At 43.7% G+C, this 21,856-nt stretch overlaps 1 protein-coding gene across 2 annotated transcripts in view; it reads left to right on the top strand.

Moving 5' to 3' along the window:
- The window catches only part of RAB31 (RAB31, member RAS oncogene family), a 64,703-nt gene that overhangs the window by 8,598 nt on the left and 34,249 nt on the right, over positions 1–21,856 (top strand). For both annotated transcript variants that reach the window (XM_063326535.1, XM_063326536.1), the window contains exon 2: positions 20,601–20,680. In XM_063326535.1, coding sequence (XP_063182605.1) covers positions 20,601–20,680 — 80 coding nt within the window. The remainder of the gene's footprint in view (positions 1–20,600; positions 20,681–21,856) is intronic.

Genomic DNA, 21,856 nt, shown 5'->3' with positions numbered 1-21,856 from the left:
GCTGATGGGCAGCTCGTGTAACTATAGCTCTGCAGCCCCTCACCAGAAGGTGTGTGAGAACTGCCATGGGGACGTGTGCTCCTGAACTAAATGAGAATAAAAGATGTTATTATTCTCATGGAGTTGTGTGTCTTTTTTTTTTTTTTTTTCTCTCTACCTACTTCGTACAGACCCGCATAAGGGTCAAAGTGAATGGCAATTTCTTAAATTCCATCTCAACTCAACTTGTAGTACGCCAGGAAAGGCAGACATTTCAGTTTCCTTCTGAAACATCTTATACACCCTTCCTGCGAACGCTTGCAGTTTTGAACACCACCGCAAGAAGACAAATCCAAGCTTTAGAAAGCCGCCAGCGGAGGTGGATGGGAGGCCAGCTCGGAGCACAGCCTTGTGTAAGCAAATGCCAGTGGTTTGATTTACAGTCTCCAGCCTCACAGGGCCGCTCGTGAAAGCTGAACAACAGGCCGTGGAACAAATGCTTTTTATTTTCACCCAGCTATTTTTAAACATAAATGCTACTTAGTGCGTGTTTTTTATGTTTCTTGGAGGAGAGGGTAGAGCAGTTACGGCCTTGCACTTTTTGTTTTGGACGGAGTATGTTCTTATTTGGGCAACATGTGGAAGTACATGTGCATGAAATCCAGCTACTAAATACTTTGTGTCCCCGAGTTATTGTTTCCTCCTTTGTCAGCAGAGTGACAGGATGCTGCAGACGTCATTGGGTGTCCCGGTTGGACCCGTCAGCCTCTGCTGGGCACAACTGCAGGGGACTATAAAAAAAACCAAAAACTGTAAGGGCAATCTTTTAAAATGATTAAAATTTCTCTTGCGGAAATTCACCTACGGTTAGGGACTCTTTGAGGCAGATTTGCCTTTGCTCTAAAGCCTGTCTACAGAACCAAAGTGAGTTAAAGAGGTTCCTAATGTGGGTTTAATTTTGAAAAATTAATTTTTTTGGCCCATTTAATCCTGCAGCAAAAAAAAAACCCCTTAATAAGTGTTGATAGGATGTAATGGTTCATTAGCAAAGCTGTGCTTCTCACCCATGGGATGTGTCTGAAGCCATTTGCATGTCCTCCCATGCTCACTGGTGACCGGTGAGATACAGTGGGCATTGGAGTAGCTTTAACCTTCTCTATCCGATGCTTGTAAATAATAGCTGGGACCTTGTCGCCAGGGTTGCTGTTGCGTGTGTTCTCCAGGTGTGCCTATTTCTGGCTTGTGAGGCTGATGCTGGGAATTCAGCGACAGAGGAGGAATCCTTAGGTATTTGGTCAACATCTGGTGTGTGCCAACGCAGAGAAGCTGTAGTAGGGATCACAGGGCTTCCCAAAGACTGATGTGAAAAGCATCCCCGGGAGGACTCTCCGGAACGTGGTGTAGAGTCACACCAAGGCTCAGTTTGGCTCTTGAGACTTTAACTAGTTTTTAATTACTTGATTTAAGGGGGAGAAAGTACATTATCGCTATGGTTAGTAATTTATGAGTTAGAAGCATATTACAACTGAAAAATTTGAGGTGTTTGTCCATACGCAGTCTCACAATTTTAATCTCCAGCAACTTCTGCCGTCTGTGGAAGGAAGTATTGTGTTTGCTTAAGACAGCGTTTGTTACTTTAAAAAAACCACCTCTGACTGACATACACCATTACCAGTCTGTAAGGTTACACTTCCACTTTGTGGCTGTATAAATCCGGTGGTTGGTTAATTCCTGGAGGAATTTGGGAAATGAGAAAGAACAGATTCCCTTTATTGGGTAGGAAGCTCATTATCTCCCTCTTCCCCCCCCCCCCCTTTTTTTTTTTCCTTAGTGTACTAAATGTAAGTGTATCTATTTTAAGAGTCATAAAATCAACACTTGCAATATATCTTGTTAAAGCTGATATGAACAGGAAGCTTCCAGACGCATTTAGGCCAGAAGGCCTTCACGGTGCATAATCCATGCTGACTTCAACCTTTGCAATACTATGCAGACAATCTTACTTCTAGGATATTCAGTTCTTGAGTGTGCTACGGACAAGGTTTTCTCTTACGTTATCCCTTAAGTCAGCATTTGTCTTTTTTTTTTTTTTTTGGATGATATTGCTCTTGTGGAAAAATCAAGGAAAGTTGGACTTTTTGTCCTAGTGTGCTTGAATGTCAATGAAGGAATTAAACGTTATCCCCCCCCATTTAATGTCTTCAACTCTTAGGACTCCAGCAGCAGAGTACAGTTTGTGTGAATAGCCTTCAGTGTCAATTATTTTGTCCTTTGATATTCCCCCTCTCCCCATCCTCCCTGGATGTTTTCTTTATTTTTTTTTCTTGCAGGATGTGCTTGAAAAGAATAAACCCATGATGCCTAGGCATTTGACAGATAGTTGGAGCATGTTTTATGTGACAAAAATGGCAGCTGTATAAAACCAGATAAAATAAATACTGATTTGAGATTATGTTGCCGAAGCCCTAATTTGGGGTAGTGTCTTTAAGCACGTGTTTAATTCTAAGCATTGGGGTAATCCCTCTTGAGCAGTGTTTAGGGGTACAGCCTTTGCTGAACGGGGTCAGTTGAGTCCCAAGCTTAAAGCTCAGTGTATACTTTAATACACAGCTGAACGCAGTGCTGTGCGGAGGACAAAGATAAAAAGTTTATGTAAATTAAGTATTTGAGATAACACAGCTCTTGAGTGACTCCTGTCATTTAACATTGAACGCAGGTAAAGTAGCTCAGTTCTACCTCAGCTTGGTTTTCAGCATCTGGTAGTCTCCTTGGAGATGGTGCTTTATTTGACCAGGTAATTAAGTGGGTCCAGAGTTCCATGGCTAGGTTTGCCTCCTCCTTTAGGCTGGTGTGGAGAAAGAGAGAGAGTGAATGAACCTTTGGCAGCTGTAGAATAAGTCCACATTAAAAAAGTTTGTCTGAAGGAGAGTGGCAGCCCTACAGCCCTAAACATTTTTCAGAAATAGTTTAAGCGATGAGCAGTAGAAAAAGGGGTGTAAAAGTCAGCGTAGAGGAGATTTGGAGGAACAAAGTGATAAAGAAAGAGACTAACGGAGGAGGAAGTGGAGGACTGAAACTGAGAGAAAACATGAGAGGAGCGTTGTGGGGGACCGGTGGGAGGGAACGAAGAACATGGGAGGGGAGCAGGAGGGAGGGAAAGAGAAGCAGAGAATAAGGGAACAGAAAACCACACAGAGGAAAACAGCGAAGGGAGTGATACATGCAAAATAACAAGGTGGGGTGAAAAAATGCCGGTCGCCTCTCCCTTGGTTTTAGCCTTCAGTTTCCTTTTTTTTTTTTTCTTTTTCTCCTTTTAAAACTGTAACTTTGTCTTAGTTAGCATTGTTTCATTTCTGTTTCAAAACACTTTTGTCCCACTGAACCTGCAGAATTGTTGTTTACATTGCATTAAATTAAGCTGTATCTTTTGACCAGTCAAGAACTCTGTTGCAGATCTGGTAACTGAAAGGGAAGGTCTGGTAGGGTCTTGTGAGCCGCTTCAGACATTGTCCAAAATCCCCATGCCTGTTGTTCTGCCGTGCCTGGGGTCTGCAGGAGCTTTGGGCTCAGTCCCACACGGTCCCAACACTCAGGCTGTGACACAGAAAACGTGTTTAACACCCCAACAGCCTTTCCTGGGAGGGACTCCTAAGGTCTACCCTTTGCGTGGCTCAGGTTCTTCCTGCTTTGGAGGGAAAGATCAAACCTGCTTTTCTCTAACCCAGCTATTCTTGTCCCTTGAGGAGATGTCCTTAAATGTACTGAACCTTCATGGGTCAGCATTGCCATTTGAAATGCTCCCAGCGTGTTTTCAATTGAGATTTGCAAAGTCTGTATGCTTTTGACCATTTCTGGATCTCTGTTTCTGAGTGAAGATGAGAAAAATTGGCCAGGTGCGTCAAAACTTTCTTCTGAGAGTCAGTTATAATTTCGATACTTATTTCCTAGTTGTTTTTGTGATGGAAGGTGCCTTAACAATAACAGCAATAAAATCCGTTCCTGCTCATTTAAAGGGCTTTTCCCTAAAAAGTTGGATTCCCTGGCACTAGCGGTACCAGCTGTAGGAGCTGCTGAGTTTGATTCCTGCTAAAATCAATGGGAGGTGAAAACATGCAAGAAGTCAACTGCTTAAGGGTTGTGTCCTTGCGCTGATAATGTCTTCCCTTTACAAGCCTGTTTGGTGCAGATAGCTTTACTCTCAGTAGGTTCACAGCAGTGCACAGTAAATCCACAGATAAAAAACTCAGCCCTGGCTTTTATTATACTGTGCTTGCTGTCAACTCTTCTGTTTACTTTCATGGGTGACAGAGGGGAAAGCACCAGGTGGGTCCTTAGATGATGCTGTTTAAAATAAGTGGTGATGTTTACTGTATTAGGGAGAACTTCAGATCCAGGCAATAAGTGAAATGAGCATGAGATCACTGTTATTCTAAGTTAATTAAACATGATAGTTTGGTGAAAAATTTTCTAAAACAGAATTAGGTTTGTGCAAGCCTCTGATTGTCCGTTCCCAGTCGTGCACATCAATCCAGGAAATGGAACCCCCCAGTTTCAAGGATTTTAGACCTCTCCTTGATACCATTTAATATCCACGTAGATAACGTACATCTACATGTTATCTACATTTAACTGTAGATAACAAATAATGGCAAATTCCAGTAAATCTCCCCATGATGCCCCAGGGGAGGGCACGGGCTGTAATGTGTCTGGAAGGGTAATGAAGGCAGGTTTCCGAATCACAGAATCATTTACGTTGGAAAAGACCCTTGGGATCATCGAGTCCAACCATCAACCCCACTTTACAAAGTTCTCCCCTATACCATATCCCCTAACACTACACCTAAACGAGTCTTAAACACGTTCAGGGATGGTGACTCCACCACCTCCCTGGGCAGCCTATTCCAGTGTCTGACCACTCTTTCTGTGAAGAATTTTTTCCTAATGTCCAGTCTAAACCTACCCTGTTGCAGCTTGAAAGGCTGGGGTAAAGGCCTGAGTAAAGAAGATGCTGTTAGCAGCTGGCTGACCTTTAGGCTGCTGATAAAGGGAGACTGTCTCAGGCCTTCAATGGTCATCAGAGACTGCTGGTTTTACATGTTTGTTGTATCAGCTAAAAAGGAACTGATAAGCAGAGGGAGAGCTTTTGGCGGTGAAACCACTAACGAAATCCTTAGCCCCTGTCCCACCCGTGTGGCATTTCCTGAACCGCTCAAGGTTGCTGGTGTCTGGCTGCCTTTGGCCAGCAGAGAGGCAAGGAAAAGTTGTTTGCTTCTGCTTGTTGGTAGGTGACATACCCTGTACTAGGAGTCCTATAATTCGGAGGAAAGATCTGGGGCCGTGAGGCTGGTGCCCATTTGTTAAGGGAAATGTCTTTATATAGCTGCCCCCTGGAGCTCTACCTCCTTCCTCTCTGTCGCCTGTTGCTGCAAGAGAGAAGGGATCAGGCTTTCTTTTTTCTCCAAGACTGAAGTTTTCAACTGGTGTTTCAGTTGGCACTTATAATTTACGTGGTTTTTTTCTTCCTCTTTGCTATGAAATGTGGTAATAAGTTGCAGGTTGAGGTAATTACAGATTGGAAGGGGAAAATCTGAACATTGAATTGAGTTGCTTACTGAGCTTGGATGGGCAAATTTGAAGGTAATTCAGCCCTTTTACAAATTTTCCAGGCAACCGCTGGACAATTTTTCTATTACTGAAATAGTAAACTGAACACCAAGAGCCATTTCCTCAAATGCTGTACCTAGTTAATGTGCATATAGTTGGTTGCGTAAGAGCCACTGCCTTCATTTAATGAAAGAAAATTACTTTCTTGGGATCTGTAGGCAATCTGTGATATGAAACTATAATGTTTGGATTGGGATTATCAATTCTAGACTGGGTGGAAGATTTTGAATATCTTCTATGTGGGGACAGGTATATAAAATCTCCCCCCCCCCCATTTAGTAAGTGACACTAACAAGCCTGTATTCTGAAATTATGGCCTCTGGTGATGGGATTTGACAATGGAAGAGACAGGGTGTTGGAGTATGAATAGAAATTTGTCAAACAGCAATTCAGGTCAAAGATGATCTCCTCGTCATACCACTATTTTGAAAGTTTCAGCTGCCACAAATATATGTGGGGAAGGTTCACTTAGGAAAAGAATTTGCTTTGGAAAGAATAACAGGGAATTGCTTATCCCATTTTTTGCTGCCAAACTGTACTCAAAAACAACATTTGTCAGGATGCTGTTGCCTAATGTGTTTACTGAACTATGAAAGCCTCAGGTTATTTATGTATTTAGTCTGAAAATTGAATTTAGTTTTTCTGATCATTGCATTGCACAATGATGATGAATGATATTTAACCAGATTGTTATGCTGGTGTGTGCGCATATGGCCTATAGAGATAACAGCCCCTGCAATCAATGCTCATTATCATTGACAATGTGAGGTACAGTGACTTGTAAATTACTTCCTTAGCACTTATCCCTTACTTAATCTTTAAAGTTGAGGGCTGATTATCAGGATTCCTAAGCAGATACTACTCACACAGATTTTTACTGTATTTTAAATAGGAATTTATCTGTGTTGTGTGAAGGGCGTTACGTCAAATGGATTTTTGTGACTGCATGTATGTTTTGAGATGGTGGGTAGGAAAAGGATGAAGGATGGCAGTATGCAGATGTTAGAAGGTCTCCCAAGTTTGTCCAGAAAATAAAGTCTGACCATTTAAGTTGCCAAAATCAGATATTGCTCTCAGTAAAATTGCATAGGCATTAAAGCAGGGCTTGCAACTTTTCTTTGTTTTACTTCAGCTTTATTTAGCTCCTCCCTCTTGAGGTTTCACATGCTGGAGAGATCTGCTAAGTTTGCTCTTGGTTCCTACTTCGTTGGGTGGGGGATGAGTGGTGACCACTACCCATCTGTGGCACCACAGTAGGGATTTTCCCATGGTAAATTGGGGCTCTCCTTTCTCCTCCTTAACTGAAAAATGAAGTGATTCTTAAATATCTGTGGTAGTGCTCAGCTGGGAAATCAGCAATCCAGTAATAGGGAGAGGTCATTAAGGTGAACTGGGGTGGTGGAAGTGAAAAGATGGGAGAGCATACCATGGAGTGCGAGATAATACGCTTTTTTATCATTTACTGGGCATTTGGCAGGGTAGGTTTACTTGCTGATCTGTGTTATGCCTCCGTCAAGAGGGTCCTATGGTTCAATGATCAGTAGAGAGCAAATACTGGCATGATTCTTGTTGGGGTGGTAGTGACTTTATATAAAGTCGCACAGCTATAGATCTCCTAAAAATGAACAACAACAAAAAAGGCCCTCTGAGGCATATAACATTGTTGATACTTTGCAGGCTTGGGTGTTTTTTTTCCTTTCATGGTACACTAATTTATGTGTGGGATACAGGCATCCCTTTGCAGCTGCCTTTGCTACTTGCACACTGCCCGTTGTCACGCAGGGCTCCCAAGGCAATAACAGTAGTGGGAGATGCCCGTGTTTCCAAGGGAGGGTGCTCAGGCGTTCTTCTTTCCATCTCTGTCTGTCCCAGCTGTCTAGTTCTTGTAACTCCATCATGCAGTCCTCTTTCCCTCCTTACCCAGGCTCTTGGTTCCCAAGTCACTTGAGCAATTTAGCCAGTGTTCCTTTCTCCTTTCCTCCCATCCCAGTATGGCCAAGTTGACCATTTCCTTCTCCCTTAGTGCCAGAAGTCACCAGGTGGTGCTATTTCCCAATGAAATGCCCTCCTTTGCATTGCAGTGCAGCCCTTGGAGAAGGATTTTGCAGTGTTGGGTTTTGTGATGGAGCTTTCTTTGGTGGGCAGCGGTGCCAGGTGGCGAGGAGTCTTGCTCCTCACCATGCCTTCAGTCTTGAGTTGTTTTTTTTGAAGCGAAGTTGTTTCCTCTGACTTAATTGGCCAGTGCCTTATCGATATTGAGGTCCTGAAAAGGTTGGGCTGCTTCTACACAGCTTGTGACCCACACTGTTGCACTCAAAAGCTGCTTTACCATAGTGTAAAGCATGAGCAAGTCTTGCTAAGGATATCTTCAGGCTTTCCACTGTTGGGTCCCCCCCCCCGCATCCAGCGGGAAGGTTTTTTGCTCGTTTGTTGGCGTGTGCTGCTACTCCAAAGAAGATTTGTGTGGGGGTGTGACTGCTCACTTGAAAAGTGCTCCTCTGGTTTCTCCTTTCCTCCTCTCATCTTATTAGTCAGCTACCACCTTATTTGCAGCTGCTTTTTATAGAGATCATGCTCTTACTTGAAACTGTAGAGGCTGTTCAAAACAAGGAGTTCAGCATCTTAAGCAAATCGCTGATGCCCCCAAAAGCCACAATTTGAGATGAAGGAATGCAAATAAACACCAAGTTCCCATCTTCCTTTTCACCAAGCTAAGCAATTCTTCCTCCACAGCGGTCCATACCACACGCTGTCAAGGGCAGAAGAAATTGATTGATTGAGATTCTGCTCTTTGATTTCAATTTAAAATCCTCCATTTCTCTCTGCAGTTCAGCCGAGAGATAACTTGTGTGAAGTGGGGAAGGAAATGTGTAGGAAAAGACACAGAGAATTAGCTGGAATTTTGATGTTGGGAAGTGGTTTCCAAATAATGTTAATAATGATTGAAGGCTGTTACCTTTGCTGTCCACAGTCATGGTAGCCTGGCAGTGTGGTTTGCTTGCACTTTGTACAGTGAGATGCAGTGATTAAGCATGTATATTTGAATAAGAGTGTGGGTTTGGGTACTTTTTTTGGCCGAAGATGATGAGCTTTAAAAATTACTAAATTGGGCATTCTGGGGCTAGGTTGGCTGCAGTGTTAATTTGTTATTCTTTTTTAATATATTCTGCAGTGTTGCTGTTCTTGAGCCATGTTGCAGAGAAAGGAACTGAGGTCGTTGGAGCACTGACCCACAGGCCATGTTTTCTACATCAGTCGCATTTCTGTTTTGCCTTATGATTTTATTTATTTTTATTCTATTTGAGTTATTTTAAAGAATAGCTTTGAAGGAAGCTTCTTTGTTCTCCTGTTCCCTCTGCAGCCCCCTGTCTCATACATAAAGATTGCTTTATAATTCCCCTGCCAACTTTACACACAAAAAAGGGTCGGTAGGTTGCGGAAGAGCAGCACAGTTTGTAAGCACTGGGTGAGTAAATGTACAGCAGCCATGTGGGCCACTCTGTGACTTGTTGGGTAGTATATAGTTTAACTGGCTGCTAATCCTGCCACCCACTGCCAATGCAGTGTAAAACAAGGATTTGTTCCTTACTGCTGATTTAATGCCATGTCTGTCACTGGACTACGTACGAAGGAAAGATCTCTTTCTGAGTGGGTCATCCTTCCAGCACCGTCTTGCCTTCTTTCATGGTGATAATGTTCCTTCTCTCAAGTCCCCACATTTGGAGAAACCTTTCCACACTTGGAGTCAAACCTTCAGCCGAAGTTAGTGGAGCGCCTACTAGCTGACGGATGAGAGACAGCACTTTGGGCAAATCCTTTTGAAAACCAAGTGTTTGGGGAAAAGAGAGGAGGGAAGGTATGCCCAGTTTGCTCACCTGAAGCTTTTCAGGCTGCATCTGAGACTCTCCATGCTTCTCACTCAGCACGAAGAGCTTGAGATTGGAGCCCTAGTTATGACAGCAGGATAATGCCAAATATCTTGGAAACACTCTAGGAGAGACTTCGGTTTCATATAATATTACATGTACAAAGATATCAATGTCTCTGGGAAAGTGAATTTATTGTTAACATTAGCTACTATACAGACATTAGCTGCTCTTCAGGCTGTCTCGTCTCTGGCCAGGCACATTGCTTTGATAGGATGATAAAGTGCTTTTGGCCGTCTGTGCTTGCTTTTGTACTTTATGGTTTGCTGAGGCCACAGTGTTGGTTGGGGTCTCTGGGCATATCTCTGACAGAAGTAGATAGATGGAGAGATTGTAAAGAATATTGAAGTCAGGGGATGGGGGAAGGCTGGAAATATTCTTCTTTGTCTATAAGAGAGGAACAGATGCAGCAAAATATTAAAGGTGTATTTGTAATTTGGGCATTAGGGGTTTTTGTCTCTGAAAGATTAGTGGGCTGGGATCTGGTGGAAAGCAATGGACCTGTGACAGTGAATACGGCGAAACTTATTAACTCCAGAGAAGCCTGCAAAATGGCAGGACAAGTAGGACTGCATTCCCTGGCTCCAAGTATGGCAGATATCAGAGGAGCTATGCATGCCCAACCTTAATTCCACAGGAGGATGTGTGCAGGATGTGTGTGAAAGGAAACCACATGCTGAATAATCACTCCCCAAATCACACACTGGCAGCAGGCGTTTGGCTTAGGTGGCTGATTGGGAACAGGAGAGGTGGACAGGGAGGGCTCCAGGCAGATCCAGCTCTGAGGCGCAGCAGATGGGCAGTCACTGTACACATTCTGCGAACTGATGTGGACTAGAGGAAAACAAATCCAGAGAAGGGATCAGATGATACGTTATACGTTCAGAGGTGTTATTGGGTGGTCAGGTTTTGGTAGCAGGGCGGCTACAGGGGTGGCTTCTGTGAGAAGCTGCTAGAAGCTTCCCCTGTGTCCGATAGAGCCAATACCAGCAGCTCCAAGACAGATCTGCCACAGGCCAAGGCCGAGCCCATCAGTGATGGTGGTAGCGCCTCTGTGATAACATATTTAAGAAGGGGAAAAAAAAACCCTGTGCAACAGCAGATGGAGATAGGAGTGAGAACATAGGAGAGAAACAACTCTGCAGACGCCAAGGTCAGAGAAGAAGGGTGGGGAGGAGGTGCTCCAGGTGCTGGAGCAGACATTCCCCTGCAGCCTATGGTGAAGACCACGGTGAGGCAGGCTGTCCCCTGCAGCCCATAGAGATTAACAGTGGAGCAGATATCCACCTGCAGCCCAGGGAGGACCCCATGCCGGAGCAGGTGGATGCGCAAAGGAGGCTGTGACCCCATGGGAAGCCCGCACTGGGGCAGGCTCCTGGCAGGACCTGTGACCTTGTGGAGAGAGGAGCCCACACTGGAGCAGGTTTGCTGGCAGGACTTGTGACCCTATGGGGGTCCCACGCTGGAATAGTCTGTTCCTGAAGGACTGCACCATGTGGAAGGGACCCAGGCTGGAGCAGTTCATGAAGTGTGAGGAGTCTGCCCCCTGAGGAGGAAGGAATGGCAGAGACAAGGTGTGAGGGACTGACCGCAACCCCCGTTCCCCATCCCGCTGTGCTGCTCGGCGGGTGGAGGAGGTAGAGAAATCAGGCATGAAGTTGAACCTGGGAAAAAGGGAGGGGTGGGGAAAGGTGTTTTTAAGATTTGGTTTTATTTCTCATTATCCTACTCTGATTTGGTTGGTAATAAATTAAATTAATTTTCCAGAGTTGAGTCTGTTTTGCCCATGATGGCAATCTCCCTGTCCTTGTCTCAACGCACGAGCCTTTTGTTATTTTTTCTCTCCCGCATCCAACTGAGGAGGGGGGTGATAGAGCGGCTTGGTGGGCACCTGGCGTCCAGTCAGGGTTGACCCACCACAAGGGGCCAGCCAGCATTAAGCCCTGGCCAGCAGATATTTTTCTGTTTTAAAATGACTATTAGGAATATACAGGTGGTATTGAAGATGCATATAAATACCAAACAAATAAACTCAGCACTTGACTATCTCTTAAGGCGCTTAAATTGATCTTTGTCACTGTACTGTATGAATACTTTACAACTATCACTGATTTAAATCCCCATAACGCTGTTACAAGGTAAAATCAAGTAATTATTATTTTCATTGAACAGCTAGTGAGCTGAGAACAATAGAGCCAAGAATTCCTGTGCCAAATGCAGTCCTTGCAGCACTAGGAGGAAGGATTGTGTTCTGATGTAACAGGACTGACCTGGTTGGGGGTAGAAAAATGTCTCTGAGAACAAGCAGTGCACTTCCTATGTGTAGAGGGAATTAGAGTTAATCTAATTCTAACATGCACCAGAGGAAAAAGCCTTATTTTGTAGCTAATTCGTGCTCCACAACGCCAGCATTGGCCTGAAATTACACTAGCAATTAGAAATGGTTTGTGGGGTGTTTCACTGCAGGAGAACTGACACAGACCATCCTAACTTTGTAGAAGTAATACACCGACTGACTTAAAAGATACCAATTTTACCACATATTATGAGTTGGAAGAAGGGTGTATGACAAATGGAAATACAGACAGGGATATTCTTGTAAGGCTCATGTGGACAGGTGACCAAAGGAATTGTGGTGGGCCCTCCTGAAGAAGTGGGACGCTGCAGAATAATCCTCTCCCTAAAAACACAGTTGTATCGAGATCCGTGTGTTTGTGCTGAGATCTTTGGAAACTTGGTTCCAATATTCAATGGGAGCATTGATGTTCGTTTGGCAAGTACCGTTCACTAAGGGAAGTACACGATATAGCATATTGACGCAACTGGAGGCCAGTGCTAGTTCCAGTTCTTCCCTTTCAAAAATTTTCTCTGGAAACTGTGTATCCCTCAGGCCTTTGCAGAAGCTGCTTGTACATCACTGGTGGTGTAAGGCCGTGTCTGTCCTGTGGAGCTCTTGTTGCAGAAGTACATTGCCAGGCTTGGTAATGAAGAAAGTCAAACAATTACAGGTGGTGGTGATGGGGTAGGGAGGAAGAAACACAACAGACCTCTTGTTTGGTAGAGGGAGTTGAAAAAACGTGCCGCCGCTTTGGGAATCAGGCATGTCCCTGGGCCAGTTCTGTAGCTCTGGAAGGAGGATCCCAGCAAATCAAGAGGAAAAGGATCTTCGCCCAGAATCATGTGGCTCACGGGGGAAATAATCTATTTCTCATTGTACAGGGCTGTAGCAAAAATAGGAATATACAAAAATTATTTGTGTCCTGAATGGGATGTGTGTTCTTTCGACCGCAGAAGCGAGGCTTCAGAGCACCTCAGCCCATGTCCCTCTGGTTCCGCCTCAGGCGGCTTTGTGTTGGTGAAGCGGCTGAGAGCCAACATCTCAGTCTTAAGAGCTGCTCTTGTATTTTCATCTGTGTGCTTATGCAGTGGTGGGATTTGCTCACTTGATACGTCTTGCAGATGGAAAAACTGAATACAGCGAGAAGCTATTTGCACTTCTTCCTAGACACCGCTCCGCAGTGCATGGCTGCATTTTCGCTGGGACAAGCCTGACGCTTGGCAGATGCAGTTCAGTCCCAGGGGCGTCTCTGAACCCAGGTCTCCTGAAGGATATTTCTCCTTACAGCAGTGCTTTTCAGACAAGTAAGCGATACCCAAATACAGGGAAGGATGAAGGATGTGTTTAAGGCTAGCAAAAAGTTTATTGGGTAGAGTAATTCTTGGATTAAAATACTGCCTTTGGGAGCTGTGATCAGCAGTCTGTTGTGCATAACTCTTCCTTGTATGTTCATGCTGTTGATAAAAATCCAAAGCCAGTTTCAGATGCTCTTCAAGCCGCCTGCCACAGCCTTCCAGAGCAGCTGTAACTGGATTAGTAAGACATGGAAAGTATTGCAATGCTGCCTGTATCTGATCGTCTGAGTAATGATTAAAATGTTAATGGCAGGCATAGAGGACTAAAGCAGGCTGCAGATTGCAAAGCTTTATTTTGTTGTTCAGCTCTTTGCCTTTTTACTTCCATTGGAATTTAAAAGACAGCCATAATCCTCTACTCAGCCTTACCACACCGCATGCCTTTGGGTCAAGGACTGGCATCTCCGAAAGCATCGAAGATGCAGGTTGGATATTTCGGTGCTGCATGCCAGTCCTTGCGCGAGGAGTGACATTCCTCCTAGACACCAGGCTTGACCAGCGCTGGGCGTACATTTCTGCAAAAGCCCAGCGATACTTTACGGTGCAGGCATAGCGATTTGTTTGATGATAGCTAATAAAATGCAAACCATCCAGCAGCGCTGCGATGTGATTACGCTGCTGTGAATTTTCAAATTCCATCAAAGTCCTGCTGAGGATAATGGGAATGGGCCAAGGGGATTCAACTGTAAATCAAAAACTAAAGCGTGGCCAATTCTGACAGTGGAAAGAACGGCTATTTTAATGCGCAGAAGCTGAATTGCCAAGTCAAAACCAGCTGCGCTTTACAGAGCTACTGGAATGAAAGGTCTCTCTGCATTTGCATTTTTTTGTAAGACTCACTGATTATTTTTCTCCCCCTAAAGTTTAAATCACGTCTTTCTACCTCAGATTTGCCTGGCCAATTGCAGAGATTTTGAGTGCCTTTTTCTGGTATTTAAAATATCAAATGCATTGATGATAAAGGACGGTTTTCTCCTTTTTGGCAACTTCATACCAATTCAGATGTTTTCATCTGTACATCTTAGTTACTTCAACAATGAAAGTTCCGCACTGGGCAAGGCAAGGACCTCTCCTTCCCCTCTGCCGTAGCACTGGCAGGTCTCAAATCGTTGTAACAAAGAGGAGAATTTAGCTTGGGAAATCTTGAGCATAAACTGGCTCCTCTGTTATTTTTCAGTTAGTAATGAACCAGCCAAGAAGTTTGTCCGGTGGCATGAATATGTGACGGGGAGCCAGGAATTGTTTCTTCTCTTAGTAATCAGGAGCAGCCAGCTTCCTCTCTGAGCAGATCCTCTTCCAGGAGAGTGGGACAGCTTTTTGACTGTACGCTTGTTCTATATGTTTGATTGAGCCTTCCCCCCTCCTCCCCATGTCTGAAACATGACACAAGGCAGCATTATCTCACAGGAAGGTGCACCAAGAAGATCATTAGTGAGCCAAATTTGACCACGGTTGTTTCTGCTGCGTGCACTTATTGCACAGAGTCACAGAATGGCCGGGGCTGGAAGGCACCTCTGGAGATCATCTAGTCCAACCCCCCTGCCAGAGCAGGGTCACCTAGAGCAGGCTGCACAGGAACACGTCCAGGTGGGTTTTGAATGTCTCCAGAGATGGAGACTCCACCACCTCTCTGGGCAGCCTGTTCCAGTGCTCTGCCACCCTCAAAGGAAAGAAGTTCCTCCTCATGTTTAGGTGGAACTTCCTATGCTCAAGTTTGTGCCCATTACTTCTTGTCCTGTCGCCAGGCCCCACTGAAAAGAGCCTGGTGCCTGATGAAGAAGCCACGCCACCAGAGGCTGCCTGCAGGTTACTCTAAATCAACGCTGGCTGTGTCGGTGGCACTCTTTTTCTCTTGATCAGGGATGCTCGGAGGAAGGGGTCAGCTGCCAAATGCTTGTGGTACCTTTGCAGTTAGAGTGGTGGGCAGGTCAGCTTTAGGGGAGCCCCAGCACAAACAGGCTCTGAGGGGCAGATGCGTTCCTGCTGTGAGGTGCAGGGGTGTCCCGCCACATTCGGTGGAAGCCTCATGAGCTATGGGATCAGTTTCTTGGTTGTGGGAGAGGATAAAGACTGGTCACTTCCAAATGTTTCTCATATTATTGTTGAAATAACATCTGCTTTAACTGCTTTTGGGGGAACTTGGTATTAATACCCTCCAGGTTGCTAGGGCATGATTGTTCTTCTCCTGATATGTAAGACTAATGCATGCAAAACCAAATCAATTTTAATGAGACCTCTGCCTATAGGTCATGTCTCAGTTAGTCTTGGTTATTACGAGGAATGCTTTGGAGAAGCAGAGATTTTTAATTTGTAAAAATTTATACAAATCGAAATACCATGGATTGAGTCCTGGCTTTGTCTAAGCTGATGGGAAAACTTGCGTCCTTCTGAAGGAGCCGTGTGTTGGATACATTTTTTATAGAGATCAGTTCTCTGTTACTTCTCAATGTAGATTTTTGTGGCACCCATCTCCAGGGTATCTCAACCCTCTTTTAAAGCTGAAATGGGAAGTTAGTCATGAGATCTGTGGTGGTTACAAGCCAGATGTTCTTTTTTTTTTTCTTTCCTCGCAAGTGGGAGGACAGAAGGCAGTTTCTTCAGTATGTTCATTCTTAGTGTGCCATTTCCTTGTGTGAAGTGCCGTCTAGTATTCTTGTTTTATTTGTGTTTCCAAAATCCTAGAGTCATAAGAGGATTTTTGCATGGTTTATCTAATTTTACATATAGTAAAAAAGCCCTGTGTGTTAACACAGCACAGAAAGATTCTGTGTAGTCAAGAATAAAAAAGCTCTTGCAGCAATATGCATAATTATAGGGCTGCTGTTTAGTCATCAGTCACGATATGTGTGGATTTTTTTTGTGAATTCAACATTTCTTCCATTTCAGATGTAAAATGAATTCACATGAAGAGTTTAGTTTGCTCAGCACAATAGGGCTTGACCCATCTGAGTCTATTAAAAGCTATTATAATATCAAGGCTAAAGACTAACATCCTAATCAGGGATGTGTTTACAGGGTCGTATAGTACCCTTCAATTTGGAAAAGTGCTTGGAGGACTGGGCCCTGTGCTACTGCAGAGGTGTGAGACATCCAGATTTAAATTAAAGAGCTCAATTTTTCTGCATTATTTTTTTTTCTGCCAGGATAAATGCATCTGGAACAATGGACAGAGGAATATACCAACTGCCTATTTGTAATGGGAAAATGGTTTTCTTTTTTAATATATTGCTCATATTGAACTTCTGCTTTTTTTTTTTCTTTTTTAAATCTTCCTCTATGCTGCTGCAAATCATCCAGAAGAAATCAGTAGCTCAGTTGTTGTTTGCCTGCAAATGAGTTGTCAGCATCCTGTAGTTGTGCTGGCTTGAAATACAGTCTCACCTCCTTTACAGTAATGTGAGCCGAGAAGAGCCAAGTGGGGTGGTTCTCTGTGAGCAGGAGTGTGGGTGGAAGCACTGTTTTTTGTGGCATGCTGCTCTCCGTTCTGGTGCTCTTAAAATCATAAATCTGTGGGTAAGGGATTTTGGAAGAACAGAGAACGTCTTTTCAGGGTTAAAGTAAAAATCAGGAATTAGTCATGCTTGCATTGGGTCCTTGTATTTATCAGAAACATCTGATACGGCTTCAGATTCCCATAGCCATTTTGCTGACCACTGGGATATTCTGAAGTTGTAGCTACTCCTTCTGGTGAACGAATAGTGGTTCATTTACTGTGGATTACATTCCTACTCCTTTCCTTCCTTCCCACCCCACCTCTTTTGCTTATCTCGGTACAATACAGTTTATAACTGGTATTTTGTAAGCTATGAGGCTTACGAAGAAGAAAGGAGAAAAGCAAGACATGCAGTTGATCCCATGAGTGACTCATCAAATGCATCATGAACACCTTGATTCAGAATAATTATTTTATATTTGCTCCTTTCTTGACACTTCTTTCATGGACTGGCATGGACTGTTGCTTGTGATGAGTCAATTAGTACAGTGCCGAAACCCTTGGATTTCCCATGGGTAAGGATTTTTCTGAAGAATTGCAGGGTCTCTTTCTTAAAATGCGAGATAACTCCTGAAGACGTGTTCTCAGTTTCTGAAGCTTGTTCAGTCCACTCAGCTCAATACCACTGCGACCTTTTACATACGCCAAAAGGTTATTCCCTGGTGTATGTTTGATGTTCCATGTACACCAACATGGAGTAAAACAAAAAAGAACAGATTAAGAGGGTGTAAAAAGCTGGCAAAAAGCAGAACTTTGAGAACTGAAAAAAATAAGTCATCTGCACGCCTGAGTGTTACCCAGGCATGTGGCTTGACAAGTCTGTTATAATCCTTTGAAGAAAAAGGAGGAAAACAAGGATGATCATCCCCATCAGATGCTAGAAAAATGGATGTATGTAGAGGAAGACCATATAGCAGAGGACAAAGCAGATGGTAGCAGGAAAGCTTTGTACAGCTTTAGCAGGGAGGTTTTTAATTTCAATGCATTGCTGAGAAGTGAATGCCTTTTCCACTTCTTTGAAGCTACTGTGCTTTAGAGATCGACTTGAAAGATAGTTCCCTGTTTTCGGTAAAAGATAAGGTCTGATTAGCAGTAAAAGATTTCTGCTACGTTTTCAAGTTGTATGATGTTTACGCACCGTGATTTGCTTTGCTTTCAGGCAGGTGAGCGTCTTGTTTGGTGGGGGCGAGTACGGTAACGTGGACTGAAAACTGCCTAAGTAGTTTGAAATCCCGTGATGGAATCATAATCACTGCCTTAAGTAGGAAGCTTTTTCTTTTTTACTTCCTTCCCCTCTGTGCTCTAATTATAGTCCGATAGCCAGCTGTTTGTATCTTCCAGGCAACAAAACAGAAGCTGGGAGCACTTGGTTTCAACTGAACCCCTTGGTGCAATAAGTTGCCTGGCTCCTGGAGAGCACTGGCCACTGGCTCCAACAGTCGTCATCCTAAAGACAGGTCCAATTGTGGTCCAAGTCCATTGGTTTCACTGGAGCTACAGTAGGGGTAAATTTAGCCCTCTCGGTAGTCCGAGCAACCCCAGGAGCAAGGTCTAAGAGTGCCTGTAAGCTTCTTGAAGGCTATTGGTGTGCTTGGCTTATGCTTAAGTTTAGCTGTGCTTGTTGCGAGAGATGTGAGGGCAATAGAAACTTTCAGAGTTCCTTTAACATTAGCGTGAAATGTTACTAAGAGCCACGAACTTGAAAGATGAAGAGGTGTAGGATCTTCTAGGAAAATGAGCTAAGCTTTAATCCACTCTGGTGGATGTCGTGTCCCTGCTAGAGACTGGGGTCCTCTTGCTCAGGAGCTGTAACTGAGGTTGCCCTTCTGAGTGACCTGTCAAGGGAGCTGAAGGAAGAAGGTGAAACTAAAGCATCATCGGGTCACAGGAGTCAATGTTTAGTTTCAAATACGGTGGCAGAAACTCTGTCCCTGCAAGAGGGAGGTGTATTTCCTTGCACCCAGCGGGTGGGAGTTCTGGTTTCTCCACAACGTTTAAAATCTGGAATAATAATTAGATCCTCAGTTTCAGCGCAGAGGAACTTTTTTTCTTTTCTTTTTTTTTTTTTTTTTTTTTGTTTGTTAATGTGTTCTGCCATCCTGGTCTCGTAATTATATAGAGATGTCAGCTGGAATCAATAATGAAGGCAAAATTTGGGAATAGCAACAGGATGTGTTGCTGCTATTGATCAAAGGCAATGGGGCTGGTTTTAAACACTGCTCCACTCTTTGATCTTTTTTTTCCTATTGATTGAACACAGTAGATAAACAACCGTCTGTGTAGCATGAGCATTTATTATGGCTTTTAAGCTGACTAAGGACAGCTTTGAATTAAGTATGAGAGTTTAAGTGATGGTTTTCTAATACGTGCTGTCTATAAAGACTTCTCTTGCAGTGGCGATACAGTCTCATTTTAAACATGGTGAAGGGAAATCTTAACTACAGGCATTCTTTTTCTTTCATATTCAAAAAGAAGAGAAAATTCTGCAAAATTGATTACAGGAAGGGCAAAGGTGCTTTTTTAAAATACGTAGTTACATGTGTAGTGCTCTCAACAAACTATGTTCTCTTGTCTTGGCACTTTTTGAGGAGTTTATGTAAATTAGTAAAGTGTCTTAAAGCGAGGATTACAAATGCAACTATCCAGTGCAATCTGGTAGTTCTGCAATCACTTCCAATGAAATTAATAGAAAACTTTACATTGACTTTGTAATGAGTTAGATCGGACCCTAGGCTGTCATTGTTAATGTCTCGGAAAGGTCAGGATCGATTTCCTAGCATCCTTTTTGTCTCTAAGGAGGCTCTTTGCAATTCTATGGGAGACATAGTGATATTGCTGTTCCTCTTCCTTGATAATTCTCTGTATAATTTAAGTTCTTCTACCTACCATCCAAAGCTTTGTGGAATAACAGAGACAAACCAAAAAATGCTGCATTTTGGGGAAGTTTTCATATCTTAAATGCCTAAAATAGTATTTCTGCATAACGTCAAGGTTTCTTCTGTGCCCTCCAAGTTATTCTGAATTTTATTCCAGTACTGTACTGCAGGTATCAAATCTGACCCTTGGAGGTTAAGGAACTGAAACCCCACAACCCACTGCTGTACTGCTGTTATTTTTCCTTACTGATTGGGAGGGCTTAAAAAAAAAAAAAAAAAGATTATTCCTGCAAATGGAAGCGGCCTGCCACATTGCAGTGTAGAGAGCAAATTGTGTTGCATTTAAAGTAATGCCGTTTCACCGCAGCCCAGTAGCAGAACCTGCAGAGGGACAGCTGCACACCTCCGGGGATCCAAACCTTTAGATTCCTGCCTTTTCAAAAACACCTGAAGCCTCTGCAAAGGTTCCGCCAAGCAGGGCTTGTTTGTCTTGACCTGCGCGGGTTAGTTCCACTGAGTTAGTGCTGTCCGCGTACTAAAAGGTTGGCGTTGGTAGTCTGTTTTGGAAGCGCGCTTGGGCTGCCCTTGCAACAGGCCTGAACCAAACTGTTTCTCTGGCTTTGCTGGGTAGCGCACCAGGCGTTCGAAAGCACAGGGTTTTCTTGTACAAGTAAATGGCTATGCTTAAAGTACTGCAGTCCCTCCAACGCAGATATAAAATCCACTCAAAAAAATATAAGGCTTGGAGAGAAGCGGCTGTTGTGGAGAGGACCAGGGAGCTCCTTTCGCAGTGCTGGTGTTTGAAAAGGATAATCCATGTGCTCGCTTTTCTTTTGAAATGTTCAACCTGCCCCACTTGCCACTAAAGAGGATTTAAGGTCACAAATAAATATTTGACTGTTTTGTCAGGTGAAGTATTGATTTCTAGGGTCTCCTGAACTCACTTGTCATGCTTTCCTTTATTTTCAGGATACTGGGGTTGGGAAATCGAGCATCGTTTGTCGCTTTGTCCAGGACCACTTTGATCACAATATTAGTCCTACTATTGGGTAGGTACCACGCATAATATCTTTTTTTCTTCTATGTATTTTTTTAACTCACTGCCCTCTGCTGATCTCCTTTCTTTTCCTTAGTTTTAAGGCTCTAAATACTGTATTTATTTTTTTTTCTCCCCAGCTTATCAATCTCACTCAACTCTTTACTCTTCTTTAATGGTTTTCAGGTCATGTTACCTGTTCAGAGAGCCTAGGGCTGCCCCAAACCAAATCTGCTTTGCTCTCCCAGCTCTGGGAATACAGAGAGGCCCTAAAGTTGCTATATTGCAGCCTACTCCATTATGGAGAGGCTGACAGAGCTCTGCCATCCTGCTCCTGTGAACCGTGTCTCTTGAAATAGCCTCTTTTCTGGGGCTCTCCAGAACCATGCTCTATTGACTTCTGTTGTGCATGGCCATGACCTCCAGCTCTTCTGTTTTTTGTTTTTCTGCACCCGTTTTACAACAAGAGATTCTTAGATGTCTTACTCAGCTGGTGTCCTTTGCTTTTTGTCTTGTCAAGAGCTTCCCACTTTAGATTGTGTTTTGGTCATAAGACCTTAGGGTTAAAATCGCTTTAGTTCCCAGTGGTCAATGAGGTATCAAATCTGACCCTTGGAGGTTAAGGAACTGAAACTCCACAACCCAAGAGGCTGGGATCTGCACAAGGACCAGGGCACCCATAGCTGAGTAACGGCAGGAGAACCACGGGGAGACCTTAATGTACCAACGTTGTGTGTCCTGCCAGGCTGGGCTGGAACATGGACAGTGTCTGTTCCCAGGTGTGGACATGCTTTCATCTAGGTTTAGGATGTGTTACATTATCCCGTCTTTCTCAAAATAGGGACAATGCAGTTTAAACTAAGTATAATTAATTCATACCTGTTCTTCTTTAAAAACTGCCACGCTTCCATGTGTCAGACCATCAGAAGCAGCCTATTAGTCCTGTAGTTGATTTTTGATTCCAAAATTTTTTCTTTTAGGGAAAAATTGCCAAGTCCAACGTTACCCAGAAACCTTTGAAAATTCTTGATCTCTTACGGGAAAGGAAGCTAATATGTAATCTTCACAAAAGAGTAATTTGGGTAGGAAGGGCTGCTCTGGCTTGTTTGTTAGAGCTGTTTTACACCATCTGTGAAGGATTGGTATTGATTGCTGTGTCTTGTTCAGGGAGTTAGATGATATCTTCCAT

This window comes from Chroicocephalus ridibundus, chromosome 2 (assembly GCF_963924245.1).
Source record: "Chroicocephalus ridibundus chromosome 2, bChrRid1.1, whole genome shotgun sequence".
Lineage (NCBI taxonomy): Eukaryota > Metazoa > Chordata > Aves > Charadriiformes > Laridae > Chroicocephalus > Chroicocephalus ridibundus.
The sequence above is the reverse complement of the archived record's forward strand: the minus strand, read 5'-3'. Positions and strand labels throughout refer to the sequence as shown.